The sequence below is a fragment of the Malaclemys terrapin genome, chromosome 13 (assembly GCF_027887155.1).
Source record: "Malaclemys terrapin pileata isolate rMalTer1 chromosome 13, rMalTer1.hap1, whole genome shotgun sequence".
NCBI lineage: Eukaryota > Metazoa > Chordata > Testudines > Emydidae > Malaclemys > Malaclemys terrapin.
The window spans coordinates 15,683,269-15,701,268 of NC_071517.1; the positions used below are offsets into that span (position 1 = coordinate 15,683,269).

The 18,000-nt window shown below is 48.6% G+C and overlaps 1 protein-coding gene across 1 annotated transcript in view; it reads right to left on the reverse strand.

Moving 5' to 3' along the window:
* The window catches only part of EVPL (envoplakin), a 59,523-nt gene extending 42,598 nt beyond the window's left edge, over positions 1-16,925 (reverse strand). Inside the window, exon 1 of the mRNA XM_054047280.1 lies at positions 16,862-16,925. Within this exon, the coding sequence (XP_053903255.1) occupies positions 16,862-16,902 (41 nt within the window). The 5' untranslated portion in view covers positions 16,903-16,925. The remainder of the gene's footprint in view (positions 1-16,861) is intronic.
* Positions 16,926-18,000: the final 1,075 nt, after the last annotated feature.

Here is an 18,000-nt window from a genome sequence, read left to right on the forward strand (position 1 = left end):
TTTCGATCACGTAGTTCAATTACATAAGGAAAAGGAAGCAGGAGGTTCTGAATTGTGTTCCCAGCTCTACCAGACTCACTAGGTGAACTTAGACAAGCAATCCAGCCTCTCAAAATGGGGGTAATGCTCCTGCTTTCTCACAGGTACAGCAGCCATACTACTTATCAAGGCAAGACCAGAGGGGAATATATAGGCCAAGCCTCCCTTTTAAAGGGCCGTCACCCACAATGTGTTATGTACGCTACAAAATCATACGTTTCTATCACAGCATCTGATCCTTTACTTCACTGCTGGAAAACATACTCTCCTCTGATCAGCTGCTTCTTAATAACGATCATGGGGCATACAGCACCAGGTAAATAGCACCCCTTAAAACCAGAACGGGTGGCAACCCCAACTCCGAGGAGCGTTGAGAAGCTGGAGTCAGTGTTTCTGAAGCACCATAAGTAAAACAGATAGGCACGGTAGCCACGTGTAATACAATTTAAAACCTGGCTCCTGCTAAGCCAGTTAATAAAATGGATGGGGCAGCGGGTGTGGATGTGGGATTACAATGGTTCCAAAAGTTTTTTTTTTTTTTTTAAATGATGTTCACCGCTAGGTCAAAGAAGGTTATAGATTGGTTTAGGAGGAGCCATAGGATGCAATTCTGATCCCACTGAAGTCAATGAGACTTTTGCCATTGACTTCAACAGGGCCAGGATTTCCCCCCTGGTTCTTAGACAGAGCTAGTGTAAATTGGCCTTGGTAACATAATCCTTCCTTGAGCAACAGAGTATACTGTGGAGGCTCTGTACTCCCCAAAAGACTCTGCACAGGGGTACAGAAGGCCCCAGCTTTTTATAATTTGTATTACAATGGCACCTAGGGGTCCCCATGCAGATAAAAATCCCATTTAGAGGCAGTGATGCCTAGTGAATAGAGCCCTGGACTGGGACTTGGGAGAGCTGCGTTCTATTCCCTTTTCTGCCACTTGGCTGCTGGGTGACCTCGGACAAGTCATGTCATCTCTCTGTGCCTCGGTTTCCCTATCTGTAAAATGGGGCTAATGATACTGACCTCCTTTGTAAAGTGCTTTGAGACCTATGGATGACAAGATATTATTGGGCCAGGTGCTGCACAAACACCTAGTAAGAGCCAATCCCTGATCTGAGAAGCTTACAGTCTAAATTGTGGGTCTTAAAAATGGAAGGAAATCTGAAAATCCACCCAAAGGGGAGAATTTTAAGGCATTTAGGGCCTGATTCTCCCACCTTGGACCTTGTGCTGTCAATTGCTCAAAGAGGGTGCAAAGCATGCTCAGTCCCATGTGATTGCATTTTGTACCCACTTTCTACAGGTATCTTGGGTTAAAATTTATACAAGTCAGTGGAGACTCAGGCCTCTTGCTATTCAAGGGGTAAAACTAGAAGGAATGAGGGAAAATATGTACTACCAAAAATACTTTTTGAAAGTTGTACAGGCACAGAGGGGGCAGAAATACAAAAAAAATAGTCAGGTAGCTGGACATGCTTTCCTGGGCTGCTCCCCTCCCAGAATATTTTCACGTCTAATCAATCAGTCACATGACAGTTGGGAGTGCAGAGGTAGAAATTCCTGATCTGCTGGCCTTTAAGTTACTAAAATGTTTGAGTCTCTCCACAACACACACAACAAAACGCCCCTGCAGTTTTTCTTCCCAGCTGGATCCAATCTTGGATTGAGCCCTCTTTTAAAGTAAGCCTCTTGACAAGAGAATGGCCCTATAAACACCTTTCCGCTCCAGCGGCAGGAAGCGCCTGTCCCATGCGCTGCGTGTGGGGAGAAAGAGAAACAGGGCTAATCTCAGAATTGGTGCAAAGAATTACAAGCATTTCAGCCGAGCGCTCTTTGCCAGCTAGGTTAGGGCGTGGCACTGATCGGAGAGAACAGCAAACCATGCTCTAGTGTGCAGTTCCTGGAGTCGTTTTCAGCGGCAAGAATAGGGACCTGGCCCTGTGCTGAATGGTTAGCCAGAGAGTGGTGCTGCCTTTGAGCTAGGGGGCAACTGATAAAAATATTGATGTAATGTTTTGGTTAACAAACAAGACTTCCGCTTGTACTGCTTGAAAGAGGAAGCCTTTCCCTTTGTGAGCCCCAGTGAATGCTGAGTATTAATAGTCAGCAGGTTTAAGACAAACAAAAGGAAGTATTTCTTCACACAATGCACAGTCAACCTGTGGAACTCTTTGCCAGAGGATGTTGTGAAGGCCAAGAACATAACAGGTTCAAAAAAGAACTAGATAAGTTCATGAAGGATCAATGGCTATTAGCCAGGATGGGCAGGGATGGTGTCCCTAGCCTCTGTTTGCCAGAAGCAGGAATGGGCCACAGGGGATTGATCACTTGATGATTGCCTGTTCTGTTCAGTCCCTCTGAAGCACCTGGCACTGGCCACTGTTGGAAAACAGGACACGGGGCTAGATGGACCATTGGTCTGACCCAGTATGGCCATCCTTATGTACAAATCCTGGGGCTGGATTCTGTATGAACAGCCACTGCACAGGCCTTTGGAAAAATTTCAAGACAAAGAAAGGCGATTGGGGCCTCTGGAAGCCACCGCACTACACATGGTTACAAAGAACTTCTCACTAGGGTATTATTTTGCCATCTGTAGTGAAGGATTGCTAAGCACTTAGCCTCCATTCAGTCTCACGTCGTCCCCGGGAGGTTTGTATTACCCTCAGTCTCAGCTGTGAAAAGTGAAGCGCCGAGAGGTTAAAGGGTACACGGTGCTGTCTGTGCACAGGCCTGCGTCGGAGCAACACGATCCCTTGGAATGGAGCAACTTGGTCCCCTGGCACAGCAAGCCAGTGTAGGGGGAAGAGGGCCATGCCTCCTCTTCCTCACGCCCTGTGGGTGATTTACACCACTGGGAGCACATGGAAGGACAGGCCTGAAATTGTTCCTGGGCCTTGAGTGGCGCACACCTGAAAAGAGGGAGGTTCCTGCTTTGCCCTCTGCCCACCTCTGGTATGCATCAGTCTGTCTCTTGCTCACACTGAATTCCCACTGAACCCCATAGAGACTCCAACTACTCGCAAAGGACGGTATGGCTCAGTCAGAGCAAAGGTTGGTAGAACCAGGCCCTTAGACCCAGCTCCTCAAAAGGTATTTAGGGCCCTAACTCCTATTGATTTCCATATCATCTATATCTATCTTTGAGGATTTGATGAGTTCCCCACAGTGAATCGGTGATGGAACCAGGGATAAAGCAAGACCCCCCCTCCCCAATCTACCCACCACTATTTTCCTCTGAATTATGCCCCCTTCTGCCGTACTTACCCTTCTCTTCAGGGCTAGATAAATATTTCTTTCCTTTGGCTAGTATCCCTCATCTGCTGCAGGGAGTGGTAGGAGACCCAGAGGAGAAAGGTGGCAGCAGTTCTTTTCATGAGAGATCTTTAGTCTTTGGCCTTCTCACCTGTGGCTGATGCAGCAGTTTCCCTGTTCTGTGAAATCTAGTTTTGACTTTGGTAAAATTGCAGGTATATTTAGTGGTTATGGAAGCAAAGGACTGAGAGCAGAGGGAAGATCCAGGTCTGCAGTATTGGGAACGGTCCTTTTAATTGGTTTAGCTTCTCTCACAGGAAGTCTGGGGGAGGGAGGTTGCAGCAGTCCCTGTCCTGGTAGATGGAGGCAGTTGGAACCTCATGACAGAATACAGAGGATCTCATTCAAGCACCTAGGGCGCAGCGTGATTACTGATCAGCACCTTATATCACTGTGCCAAAGCACCTCAGGTCCTGACCTGTATCAACCAGTGCTGATGAAGTTGTAGGCCTTTCTGGGCAGCTGCGGTGGTTTTGTAATACTGCCATAGACCAGACAGGGACAAGGAATTGTTAATGCACATTTTTATGCTCTTGTAAGGCCTAGAAGTCCAGTCCACATTGGGATCCTATTCTGGTAGATGCCATGCAAACAGAAGGTGACAAGGTCCTTATTTAGGAAGGAAACACAAGCTTGTTTTTTGGCTTGTGAGCCAAGCAGATCTTGGCCCCATTCTTCCACAGGAGAATTACCCCCTTGCCCAGGGCTGACTCTGGCTTTCTGGCCTCCCCAAGCAAACAAAAAAACAAACAAACAAACAAAAAAAACACACACACCCCCCACACACAACCCCCCCCCCACACACACTACTCCTGCACGGCCGGAGCCACGGTGCAGGGGGACTCCCTGCGCTGCAGATGTGCCCCGGCTAGTGGGGGGAGGGAATGGGGGGGGGGGAAGAGAGAAGGGGGGCGGCCAGGGCTTCAGCGGGGCACTGCCACGCAGCCCCTCCCACTGTGCCCCTTGCTGGGAGGGCTCCGCACCACTCTGGTCGGCTGGGAGGGAAGGACGTGGGCTGCCCTGCCAGGCTTGCTGCAGGGCGCTCCCGTCCTCCACGCCACTGTCCCCTACAGGGCGGCCGGAGCAGAACACCCCCCCCCCAAAAAAAAAAAAAAAAGCCGTGCCGCCCTAGGATTGAGGGGAATGCCACCTCCTACAAGCTGCCGCCCCGGCTGGTGCCTGGAGTCGGCCCTGCCCTTGCCACCGAAGTGCACAGGGGGGTGTCTAAAATCAAGCAAGGGAAGCTGCTGTACATAATGGCTGAGTGCCTTGATTGCACATAAGGGCTGAGGGCCTGGGTTCTCCTGGCCCTGTTTTTATGGTTACATCTCCACCATGGCAGAGCCACACGCCCAGGATGCCTTCCAGCTGCAGGTGTACCAGGGCATTCCGGAAGGGCTGAAGCCCAGTTCTCAGGGAGGGGGAGATTATTTCCAAGGCACAGTACTGTGGGCGGAGTTAGGACAACTAGCTGAACTGGTATAGCTGTAGTACCTGTAACTTCCTGTGCAGTGGGCAGAAACCGTTGTAGGCTGCACCGGTTCAACAGGCCCTGACTTACCGTAACTCCGCACAAGTGTTGCAAACAGGCCTTGTAAACACACCAGCTCCACTGCTGGGCGTGGGCACAAGACAGCAGGCAGACACTGAGCTCCAAGTGCCTTCCAGCCAACGCTTTCCTGCAGCATCTTTTCCCCTCCTATAGACAGCGTGCTAGCATTGTTGGGGATGTTTGACATCAGGCAGCAGAATCGGTTCAGGCACAGGGAGCCCAGGGCCCAACCCTGCAAGGAGGTTTGGCATCAGAAAATGGCAATCAACTGGGAAGTGGGTGAACCTTTAATAAGTATAGCAGGGAGGGCACTGGTGGAGATACTCAGCAAATTGGTACCAGCATATCCTGCCCAAACATGGCAAAGTCCTGCCATCTCTCGGTAGCAGAGTGTGATGGGGTGCCTGCCCCACACTGGGCTCTAAGGGGTTAAGAGAGCCCCTGAGGAGGCTGTCAATCAGAGAGGGGCTGCGAGGAACAGCCAATCAGGGCTGGGCTGACCCATATAAGAAGGGCTGCAGAACAGAGCAGCTTCAGTCACTGGCTGCCTTGCAGGCTGAAGACAAACACATACCCTGGACAGAGCAGTGCTGCTGGCAGAGACCTGGGGAGCTAAAGGCAGCTCCTGGTGGGCTGCAGAGATCTGCAGGCTGAGGCCCTGAGGCAAGGGCAAAGAGGGTGCTGGGGCCGTGGGGAAGTGGCCCAGGGAAAGTTACTGAGGAGTCAGAGGGGGCGCTACAAGCAGTGGCCATCGACAGGGTCACTGGGCCGGGACCTGGAGTAGTGGGCAGGCCTGGGTCTCCTCCCCCTTTACTACTGAGGAAGTAGCTGGACTAAGGGAATGTGAAACTCCCCTGGAAGGGGGGAAGCACAGAGTACGCCACAGCTGGAGGGCTGTGTCATGAAGAGGACACTGAAGTCCTGGGAATGACATGGGTCCCTGGAGCAGAAGTTACCGTGGCAAGATACCACCAGACCAGAGCACACTGGCTAGCAGAGCTGATCCCTGGGATATCCAGCAGGGGGTGCCGCAGTGGAGAGTCTCACACCATCACAGACACAAAACCAATCTCGGACTAGAGCTGGGAACAGCTCACTTCTATGGAGGGTTAGTTTGCTAGTTATATTGCAAGTTGCTTGGTATTCAGATCTGCTGAAACATGCCTAAAATAAGCACTGCACTGGCTCTTCCAAACCACGTTGATACCTCAGAGGTATCAGGGAACGTATTGGCTCTCTGAATTTGCTGGAATTGGTACTGGTACCCTCAACCGGGAAGTGCCTGCAGAGGTTTTCTTAATGATGGAGCTATACTACTTGCATTTTTATTGGGCCTTCAAGGGTAATGAATCTTTAAGTGCTTTACACAGTTAGTGACATAAGATACACCCAGCAATCTCCATTAGAACATAAGAATGGCCATACTGAGTCAGACCAAAGGTCCATTGATCTAGCCCAGTATCCTGTCTTCTGACAGCGGCCAATGCCAGAGAATAGCAATAGTTAATACATCTAGGCCTGGTCTACGAGTTTAGGTCGAATTTAGCAGCGTTAAATCGAATTAAGCCTGGACACATCCACACGACGAAGCCCTTTTTTCCCCCCGATTTAAAGGGTCCTTTAAACCGGTTTCTTTACTCCACCTCCGACGAGGGGATTAGCGCTAAAATTGGCCTTTGCGGGTCGGATTTGGGGTAGTGGGGACGGAATTTAACGTTATTGGCCTCCGGGAGCTATCCCACAGTGCTTCATTGTGACCGCTCTGGACAGCACTCTCAACTCAGATGCACTGACCCGGTAGACAGGAAAAGCCCCGCGAACTTTTGAATTTCATTTCCTGTTTGCCCAGCGTGGAGAGCACAGGTGACCACGCAGAGCTCCTCAGCACAGGTAACCATGATGGAGTCCCAGGATCGCAAAAGAGCTCCAGCATGGACAGAACGGGAGGTACGGGATCTGCTCGCCATATGGGGAGATGAATCAGTGCTAGCTGAACGCCGTAGCAGTAAACGAAATGGCAAAATATTAGAAAAAGTCTCAAAGGCCATGAAGGACAGAGGCCATACAGCAGTGCCGCGTGAAAATTAAGGAGCTAAGGCAAGCCTACCACAAAGCCAGAGAGGCAAACGGAAGGTCCGGGGCAGAGCCACAAACATGCCGCTTCTACGCAGAGCTGTATGCCATGCTAGGGGATGCAAGCCACCAGTACCCCAACCGTGTGCTTTGACTCCATCAATGGAGAATCACGCAACAGGGAAGCGGGTTCGGGGTACGAGGAAGATGATGATGAAGACAATGAAGATAGCTCACAGCAAGAAACCGGTTTCCCCAACAGCCAGGATATGTTTATCACCCTGGACCTGGAACCAGTAACCCCTGAACTCACCCAAGGCGTGCTCCCAGACCCTGAGGGCACACAAGGGACCTCTGGTGAGTGTACCTTTGTAAATATTACACATGGTTTAAAAGCAAGCGTGTTTAATGATTAATGATTAATTGGCCCTGGCAATCGCGGCCAGTACAGCTACTGGAAAAGTCTTAACATGTATGGGGATGGAGTGGAAATCCTCCAGGGATATCTCCAGAAAGCTCTCCTTCATGTACTCCCAAAGCCTTTGCAAAAGGTTTCTGGGGAGGGCTGCCTTATCCCGTCCGCCATGGTAAGACACTTTACCACGCCAAGCCAGTAGCACGTAGTCTGGAATCATTGCATAACAAAGCATGGCAGCATATAGTCCCGGTGTTTGCTGGCATGCAGACAACATCCATTCCTTATCTCTCTTTGTTATCCTCAGGAGAGTGATATTCACGGTCACCTGGTTGAAATGGGGTGATTTTATTAAGGGGACGTTCAGAGGTGCCTGTTCCTGCTCGGCTGAACAGAAATGTTCCCCGCTGTTAGCCACGCGGTAGGGGGGTGGGGTGAAGTGATCATCCCAGAGAAGTGTGTGTGTGTGTGTGTGTGTGTGTGTGTGGGGGGTAGTTGGGTTTGTGCTGCATGTTAACCCGGAAACCGCAGCCCCTCCTTTTACATTGCAAACCCATTTTAAATGGCCAACCCAACGGGTGCTTGGTATGGGAAATGAGGGTGCTACTGTTTGAAACCATTCCCACATGTTATGAAGGTTAAAAAAAGCCAAAAGACTGTGGCTTACCATGGCTGCCTGCAAGCCAAAATCTGTTGCCTGGCACTGCATGAGTGATCTCTCACACTAAACCGGCAGGCCCTCAATATAAGAGGAAAAATGCGACCTTATAACGAAAGCACGTGCTGTGTAATGTGAACAGCAAAATTTAATGTGAAAGTGTACCCATTGTTCTCTAAAATGTGTCTTTTTTAACCACCTCTCCCTTCTCCTCCACCAGCTGCAAATGTTTCTCCTTCACAGAGGCTAGTGAAGATTAGAAGGAGGAAATGGCGGACTTGGGATGATATGTTCTCGGAGCTCCAGCTGTCTTCCCACGCTGACAGAGCACAGCAGAATGCGTGGAGGCAGTCAATGTTCAGAGTGCAAAAAAGCACAATATGAACGAGAGGAGAGGTGGCGGGCTGAAGAGAGCAAGTGGCGGGCTGAAGAGGATAGGTGGCGTCAGCTTGCTGACAGAAGGCAAGAGTCGATGCTCCGGCTGCTGGAGCATCAAACTGATATGCTCCAGCGTATGGTTGAGCTGCAGGAAAGGCAGCAGGAGCAGAGACCGCCGCTACAGCCCCTGTGTAACCAACAGCCCTCCTCCCCAAGTTCCATAGCCTCCTCACCCAGACGCCCAAGAACGTGGTGGGGGGCCCCTCCGGCCACCCAGTCACTCCACCCCAGATGATTGCCCGAGCATCAGAAGGCTGGCCTTCAATAAATGTTAAAGTTTTAAACTGCAGTGTGTCCTTTTCCTTCCCTCCTCCTGGGCTACGTTGGCAGTTATCCCCCTGGTTGTGTGATGAATTAAAAAAGAATGCATGAATGTGAAGTAACAATGACTTTATTGCCTCTGCAAGCGGTGCTCGAAGGGGGGAGGGGAGGGTGGTTAGTTTACAGGGAAGTAGAGTGAACCGGGGAGGGTGGGGGCGGAGGGTTCATCAATGAGAAACAAAGAGAAGTTTCACACCGTAGGCTGGCCAGTCACAAAACTCGTTTTCAAAGCTTCTCTGATGCGCACCACACCCTGCTCTACTCTTCTAACTGCCCTGGTGTCTGGCTGCGTGTAATCAGCAGTCAGGCGATTTGCCTCAACCTCCCACCCCACCATAAATGTCTCCCCCTTACTCTCAGATATTGTGGAGCGCACAGCAAGCAGCAACAATTGGAATATTGGCTTCGCTGAGGTCTATCCGAGTCAGTGAACTCCGCCAGCGCGCTTTTAAACGTCCAAATGCACATTCCACCACCATTCGGCACTTGCTCAGCCTATAATTGAACAGGTCCCGACTACTGTCCAGGCTGCCTGTGTACGGCTTCATGAGCCATGACATTAAGGGGTAGGTTGGGTCCCCAAGGATAACGATAGGCATTTCAACATCCCCAACGGTTATTTTCTGGTCCGGGAAGAAAGTCCCTTCCTCCAGCTTTTGAAACAGACCAGAGTTCCTGAAAACGTGAGCATCATGTACCTTTCCCGGCCATCCCACGTTGATGTTAGTGAAACGTCCCTTGTGATCCACCAGGGCTTGCAGCAGCATTGAAAAGTACCCCTTGCGGTTTATGTACTCGGTGGCTTGGTGCTCCGGTGACAAGATAGATGGAACCCATATCCCTATTGCCCCACCACAGTTTGGGAAACGTGCAAGTCATAGTGGATGGCTTTGCTGCAATGGGATTCCCAGAGTCACTACCCTTGATATCAGCAGGTCTTTGATTGTGTTGGCAACTTGGATCACAGCAGCCCCCACAGTAGATTTGCCCACTCCAAATTGATTCCCGACTGACCGGTAGCTGTCTGGCGTTGCAAGCTTCCACACATATATCACCACTCGCTTCCACTGTGAGGGCTGCTCTCATCCTGGTATTCTGGCGCTTCAGGGCAGGGGAAAACGAGTCAAAGTTCCATGAAAGTGCCTTTACGCATGCGAAAGTTTTGCAGCCACTGGGAATCGTCCCACACCTGCAACACGATGCGGTCCCACCAGTCTGTGCTTCTTTCCCGGGCCCAGAATCAGCGTTCCATGGCATGAACCTGCCCCAGTAACACCACGATTTGCACATTGCTGGGGCCTGTACTTTGTGAGAGGTCTATGTCCATGTCAATTTCCTCATCACTCTCGTCGCCGCGCTGCAATCGCCTCCTTGCCTGGTTTTGCTTTGGCATGTTCTGGGTCTGCATATACTCCAGGACAATGCGCGTGGTGTTCATTGTGCTCATAATTGCTGCGGTGATCTGAGCGGGCTCCATGATCCCAGTGCTATGGCGTCTGGGCTGAAAAAAGGCGCGAAACTATTGTCTGACGGAGGGAGGGAGGGAGGGAGGGAGGGGCGAGTGACAACATGGCTTACAGGTACAGGGAATTAAAATCAACAAAGGTGGCTGTGCATCAGGGAGAAACACAAACAACCATCACAGAGAATGGCCCCCCCCAAAGATTGAACTCAAAACCCTGGGTTTAGCAGGCCGTTGATTTCACGGAGGGAGGGGGAAGCAAATGAATACAGAACAAATCTGGTCCATCTATTTTTTAGATCTTAAGCTGGCAGCAGATGGTGCAGCATGACTGATAGCCATCGGCATCTTCTGGGTGCTTGGCAGAAGATGCTGTACAACTGCTAGCCATCATCGTCAAGACGGTTCAATAGGACTGCTGGCAGGACTGAGTCTCCAGGAGACAAAACATGTCTGCCCAGATGCCTTTGATCAAACTCACTGAGGAATTAGACAACGATGGATACCAGTCGTAATATACCATCTACTGCCAAAAGGCAAGGAGCTGCTGCTGTATAGCAATGCAGTACCACGTCCGCCGGCACCCAGATGACATATGGTGATGGTGAGCTGAGCGGAGTTGAGTGGGCTCCATGCTTGCCGTGGTATGCTGTCTGCACAGGTAACCCAGGTAAAAAGGCGTGAATTGATTGTCTGCCATTGCTCTGACGGAGAGCGAGGGGCCTGACGACATGTACCCAGAACCCCCCGCAACACTGTTTTTGCATCAGGCATTGGGATCTCAACCCAGAATTCCAATGGGCGGCGGAGACTGCGGGAACTGTGGGATAAGCTACCCACAGTGCAACGCTCCGGAAGTCGACGCTAGTCTTGGTACTGTGGACGCGGTCCGCCGACTTAATGCACTTAGAGCATTTTATGTGGGGACACACAATCGACTGTATAAAACCGATTTCTATAAATTCTATAGAATTCTATAAATTCGACCTAATTTTGTAGTGTAGACATACCCCTAGTGTTCTGCGTACACACAGCAGAGCTAGCCAGGAAATCTTATTCCTGTCCCCATGAGCGTTCAAGACTGACTTTCTTCCCCATCCTAGATTTTAAACCAAAAGTTGAAATCTCAGACATTTTGGTGACCAGATAATTTGACTCGCATTGAGTAGCATCTTACTCCATGAGCAGTCTCAATGACTTCAGTAGGACTCTTCATAGAATTAAGGGCTACTCACCAGGAGTAAGGTAACCGCTTCTAGTCCTTTCACCCCAAAGGGGCAGGGGGTGGTTCAGGAGTTCAGTGCATCCCAGGGACAGCAGCACAGGTGCTGGGAAAAAGAGCTGACAAAGCAGAACCGGCCAACGGTTGTTGGGGAAAAATGAGGTGATTGAAGTAGTGAACCTGACCAGCCACTATAGCACCAGGGCATGGTCCTCCTCCCCACATTGCAAATCAGAAGCAACGCCAGCGAGGGCAATGGAGTTACCCCGGCAGAGGCTGATGCAATCAGACCTGTTGTCTAATCTACAGGACACCTGTTTACAACGGGGACACTTTTCAAAAAGCACTGGAGTGACTGAGGTGCTAGAATCCTGCTGAATTTCTATGACACTTGGGCTAAAACTCTCAAAAGCTCCCAAATCACCCAGGTGCTGGTGTCCCCATTTCTGCCAGCTTTGCAAAGTTAAACAGATGCCAACCCTGGAGCACAGCATCTACCTGCCGTGCCTGTCATTTCTCCTCCCTTTTTGTCCCCGCGGTGCTGTTTTTATTCAACCCAACAGGAACCCTTACAAACTAGCTCTAAAAACAGCCAATCTATTAAAATTGCTGCACCCAGTAAGAAAACAGGACACCTATTCTTTTTCTCCGTCCTGCCATCATTATGCAATTTAAAGTCTCCGAATGCTCAAGTCATTTCTTTCCCCCCATTTAACGACTGGAAAGTCCAGAAACAGCAGCCCCACGGGACATAAAGACTAGGAGATTGCAGGATTGATTTATTCAGTGCTCTGAGCAGCATGAAAGTGACTGAGCGCAGTGCTTTGATTTTTCTCAAGCTGATTAAATGCTGGACTGAGGACACAGCAGAGTTTTACATGGTTGCAAGACAGACCTCCAGGGATGGATTCAGCCTGGAAATTGAACTAGCTGTCTTCAAAGACAGTAGTTCCTCTGGTGAAGTTCAATGTCTCAGTACAATTAATTGAAGATAAAGGCAGACTTGGAAGACTGAACTTCCCGCCACCTCTAGCTGCACTTTGCAGGCCCAATCTAACCCCCAAGCAAGGCTTCTATTGACTTCAATGGAGCTTGACCCTACACAGCAATGAAATCAAGCTTTATTGCAGGCTGGATCAAACTCTTGGACCCTGAAGAGTCTTTTCCAAACTCCAAAAGAAGCAGAATCCATTCAAGCAGTGTTCTTTTAAAGCCCTGTGGCTCATGCGCTGGGCGCTTCGCTTGTCGGTATTGGCTGCAGACGGGGCTTCTGTTGGGTGTGCCCTTGCATCCCTCCCCCTTTCAAAAAATGATTTGAGTCTGACAGACTGGCCGGCACTGCAGGTTATGACAAGAGAACAGGATTCAGCCAGCCTCAGATCCTCCCTTTCTAAACTTGCACTTGAAAAGACAAGGTATAAAAACAAAACCAACAAAGCCGTCTGTGGATGCAGAGTGTGTGACACTAGATACAAACTGGCTATAGCTCTTTTAGTCCAAAACCTGTTCAGGGGAACCACCAAATCCTGCTTCTTCACACAACAAAATTCTTTCCAACACCCCATCTATCAGTCGCACAATCCAGCCTTTTAGGCAGCCTACCTCTAATGCCTATAGGCATCAGAGCCCTTCCACATTCTTTTCCCAGCACATCTCATGCACCCCCTGCCGTTTACTCATTACAGCTTCCCTCACTCTCCTCCCATCCTAAGCTGTTGAGCCTGTAGCCAGGACATCCACCTGAATTCTCCATAGCTCCTTGTGCCATAGCCTGATTATTATTCCCTCATCAGATTGCAAGAAGCCACACTTTTCCCTCAGTTAGGAGGCTGCAGTAGTGCTGAATGAATCCAGTAATATGTTGTACATCTATAGTAGCTTGCAGCAAAGGATCTCAAAACACTTTGGAAAACTTGCCCCTATTTAAATAGTGTTAGATGGTGCCTCTTGGCTTGGCATTAGTTGACCAGCTTGCTTATGTGAACTGTCCCATGAACTTGGTAAAGAGATCTGCTCCAATCAAGGTGTGACCTAAGCCAATTAACCATACAACAGGAGAGAGAATTAAACCTTTAGGCCAGGTGTCCATGCATGCCTCAAGCCGGTTAGTGCAACATTCCTGTGCAATGGAAGGCAAATGAAGTAAAACAAAAATGAAAAGTGCACTTCAAAGGAGGAAGTTGGCATTAGGATTATTCTGAGACGGTCTAGGAAATCAATATCCTTTTGTAGACCCAATGCTTTCTGATAACAGACAAGAGCTAGGTATTACTATTTATCTAGCGCTTTTCATCAGGAGATCTCAAAGCACTTTACAAAGGTCAGTAGCATTAGCTCCATTTTAAAAATGGGGAAACTGAGGCATGGGGGGGACATGACTTGCCCAAGCTCACCAAGCAGGTCAGTGGCAGAGATATGAATAGAAGGCAGGTCTCAAATCCCAGTCTGTTGTGCTGTCCACTAGGACACACTGCCTTCTCCATAGAGGAGGCTGGCCTAAGCATTCTTTGAGGATGTTATGTCAAGCCTGCAGATAGGCCAAGAAGGAATAAACCAGCCTGCAGCCAGTTCCACGCTGTGGAAAGACGAACAGTAGATTAATCAGGTACTGACATATGGCCATCAGAAAGCAAGATGTATTCTCACCCTGAGGTAGATTTTGCTGCAAAGACAACAGAAATACAGGAGCTACTGGGTAGCCCTGTTGTTTTGCCCAATCATGACACACACACGCAAAGGCACTCACAATGACGAGGCAGTTCTGGAAATGTGGCTCCATGGAGTAACCCAGTGGGGATCAGCCTTTCCCAAAAGAAGAAATATGGGCCTGACTTGAATAGTTTACAGCCTAATACAAAGGGCAGCAGTTTAAGGAAGGGAGGGCATGGGGCTATCATGGCTAAACAGGCCCCTGTTAAGGATGGTTTTGAAGTTAGAGTGTAAAATGTATATAATAAACATGACAGATCGAAGTGCAGAGACAATGGCACCGCATGTTCCTTCGTGACAATCAATGGTAACTCTGATAACAAGCCCATCATTGAATGCAGTCCAGTGTCCGTTAATTCCTTGCCTCTGTGGCCCTCCACCTGCTCCCCTCCCTCCTCACTGCCTGGGAGAACTGCCAATGGACAAATGTATGAGAGCAGGTGGCTCTCACTGGCCCTCAGAGGCAGCAGAGGGAGGGTTAATTACATCCATGTGCACACTGGGCTCAGGGGCTGGAGTCCAAAAGTGGTTTAATGGGAGGCGAAGTTAGTGAGTATTTACTGAGATTTGTTAACTTTTAACAGCTGAGTTCCTGTGGGCACAGATAATACAGAGGAAAAAAATACTCCCATGGGTGCCTCCCTCAGGGCTCCTTCTCCATTTCCTGCACTGCTGGGCACAGGTCAGAGAAGGATGACTAACGTGACATTTTTAACAGTTAAACTCAGGATGCCTAGAGTTAATAACATGAGTCACACAGATGCATGTTCTGTACATGTGCACTTCCAGTGCCTTTCATCCGAGACCCTCCAAGTGCTTTCCAAACAGTGGAACCTAAGGAGGAACTCCGTAGCCTTCCCATTTTCCAAATGGGGAAATGGAGGGACAATGAGGTTCAGGGCTTGATTTTTAATGGCTGCTGCTGCTGAAGTGCTAATTATTTCTCTGCCATTGAGATATGATGCAATCGACAGTAATTCATCCCCTGCCTCCCAGAACTGGCGTTCAGTCACCCTCACCCCAGAGTTCACTTGTTTCTGGTTAATTCATGGCTTTGCCTGAAAATTAAGCCCCCTGATCACCCTCTTCTCAGAGGGGAATGCAAACATTCAAGACATACATCTACCCTTAGTACATCATTTCCTAGGCTTTAAATAGTCACCACCACCAACGGGTATCTGTTTCCCAGATTGACCATGGGGTTGGGAGCCAGGAACCCCTGAGTTCTAATTCCCACTGTTTGGCCCTGGGCAAGTGACAGTCTGTTTCAGTTTCACCATCTGTACAAGGATACCTCTACCTGCCCTGCAAGGAGAACTATGAGCATGCTTATCTGCAAAGTGAGTCATCCTCTCAGTGACTATTCTCAACATAGGTGTCTAAATGTGGATTGTGACCGTGAATTCTATTGTCTAGAGACCAAAGGACATTCTTCTTTGAAAACAGAAATATACCTTTTATAGTATGATGCAACCTTAAATCAGTGGAATTGGAGCAAATTGGATACAACTCCCATCAGAGGAATTGGTGTTATACCCAAAGACACTTGCACATTTTGCAACAAATATTGAATTTGCAACCTGCCCTTCTGTTCTTAAGATCCATTTCTGGATTATGGTGAATTACGTCAATCCCGCGAGAGAAAGCAGGGACTTAGAAAACTTTCACCCTGGTTTACGTGACCAGCAAAGGATCAATTTACACAAGTTTGGAGAAACATTTAGGAGCACGGTAGAGAAGGACAGGCAAGACTACCAGCCCCATAACAGTCAAACTGATACCAATGATATTAAAGCTCAAGTGCAGTATCTGAAACGCCGCAAAGAGGGTAGGGAGATTGGAGCATTGATTCCACACTGGTGAAGAACCAAGACACCGCTATTTTGACTACAAGCACTATGGGTCTTTTTTCTGGCTGTGTAGAGCACCTAGCCCAATGCGGTCCTGGTCCATGACAATGGCTTCTAGATGGTACCGCAATATTAATAGCTAGTAATCAGCCAACAATTGGGATAGCTTTGCATCAGGACAGGAAAGCAGAACACAAAAATCTCTATTGGAGGCAGGTACACTTAAAAAAAAAAAAAAAACAAAAAACACACGCAATGTTTTGCTGAACCTGTTCTTAGTCCAACGACAAACATGAAAGAGGTTTGTGCACGGGAGAGGCTGTATCACAAACCTGTTCCACATTACCTCTCCCTCTGCATATTTTCTACTGTTTTGGTTCTAGGTGAGGCAGCAAAGAAAAACAATTTGCAGAGGAGACTTTGAACTAGGATTGGCTGGAAAACAAGAATTCTCTTTCATGAAAAGCTTTGAGGCTTTGACATTTGAGCACCAGACTTTTTTTTTGGTGAAACACCCGACAGTAGCCAATAGGCTCTGCCTGATTCGAGACATGAACCGGAGTCTTTCACGTCCCATGTGGGTGGCCTAATCCCTGGGCTATTGGCTACTCTGGGGTGTGGGTTTGCGTCTCCCACTCCAGAAATTCCATCCTGGACCTGAAAAATCTTCCTATGAAAAATTGTCAAAATAATGTTTCAATTTTTTATAAAAAAATTAAAATCAGCATTTTCCAACAAAAGCATTTAGTAAAAAAAATCCCAAGCCAGCTCTATTTAGGGCCCGTGATTCTTTGCAAGAATTGTACAGACCTTTGCTGCCGGTGGTGTCCTTCCAGAGCAGAGTTCTCCATTGCCTCAGAAAGAATTCTATTAGGCGGAGATAAGCTGCTTCACATGGAAATCTGACTGTAAATGGGGAGGGAAGGGTATAGATTGTTAGCAGGAAGCAAGTTAAGGTAGTCCATTTATGAGCAGTAGCTGTCTCATCATGTCACAATTTCATCAGGTGGGCTGGAGTTGTGCTCCTGCAGTCAGCAATGCTCACTAGTACCAGTTCTATTTCCTCAATAGAGCACAATGAGAGGGAGGGGAAGAGACTAATCATTACAAACAGCCACTGACTGTTCCATGCAGCTGAAACAAAGCACAAGGGAAAGAGGAAGTGAAGTACATAGCACACAAAGCAGCAGTCTAGAATTCCTTTGGAGGAACAATTGTTCTCCCATTCCCTCCAGCAGATTTCAAGTATCATTGCTACACAGGAACCCGCAGGCTTTTATTGCAGCATTTGCCTCCCCAATCAGAAGGGCCCTCACCATTCAAGCATGGTTAACTCTCCCAACAAACCTTGACAAACAATACACATGTTGGATCAACTGCTGGGGATCAGAAACATAGGCAAGTAGCTCTGTTACACCATCGGATCTCTTTTCAGCTGTAGGTGAAATGTGACAGGGTTCTCTGCATTCTTGGAGAGCAGAAGTACAGAAGTTGAACCAGCTGGCAACTGTTCTCCGCACAAAAACCCACTTCCTTCCTTTTAAACAAACTGAGGAATTGGTTTGGCCTGGACTTCTGGGTGCAAGAATGAACTTCAGGGGTTAACGAAGCTGAACTAACTTCTACACCCATCTCTTGGGCGACAGAAGACAAAACAGTCAACACCTTATTCATCACAACTAGTGACCATGTCAGATCAGGCCCCAGCAAATAGGAGGACCTGAATAGGAATCAGAGCAATAAAGGTGTTCATATATGGAACACTCACCTTCCAAATGATATCCTGTCCAAGAGGCTCTGTTCTTTGCCCCTAGAATATTCAGATAGGGATTTTCCATACCATATCAGAACAATGACCCACCTAGCCTCATCTCTCACCTCCCAGCCTGACCATCACAAGAGTCTTCAGTGAAAGGTGCAACACTCCTGCAACAAGACAATACCATAAT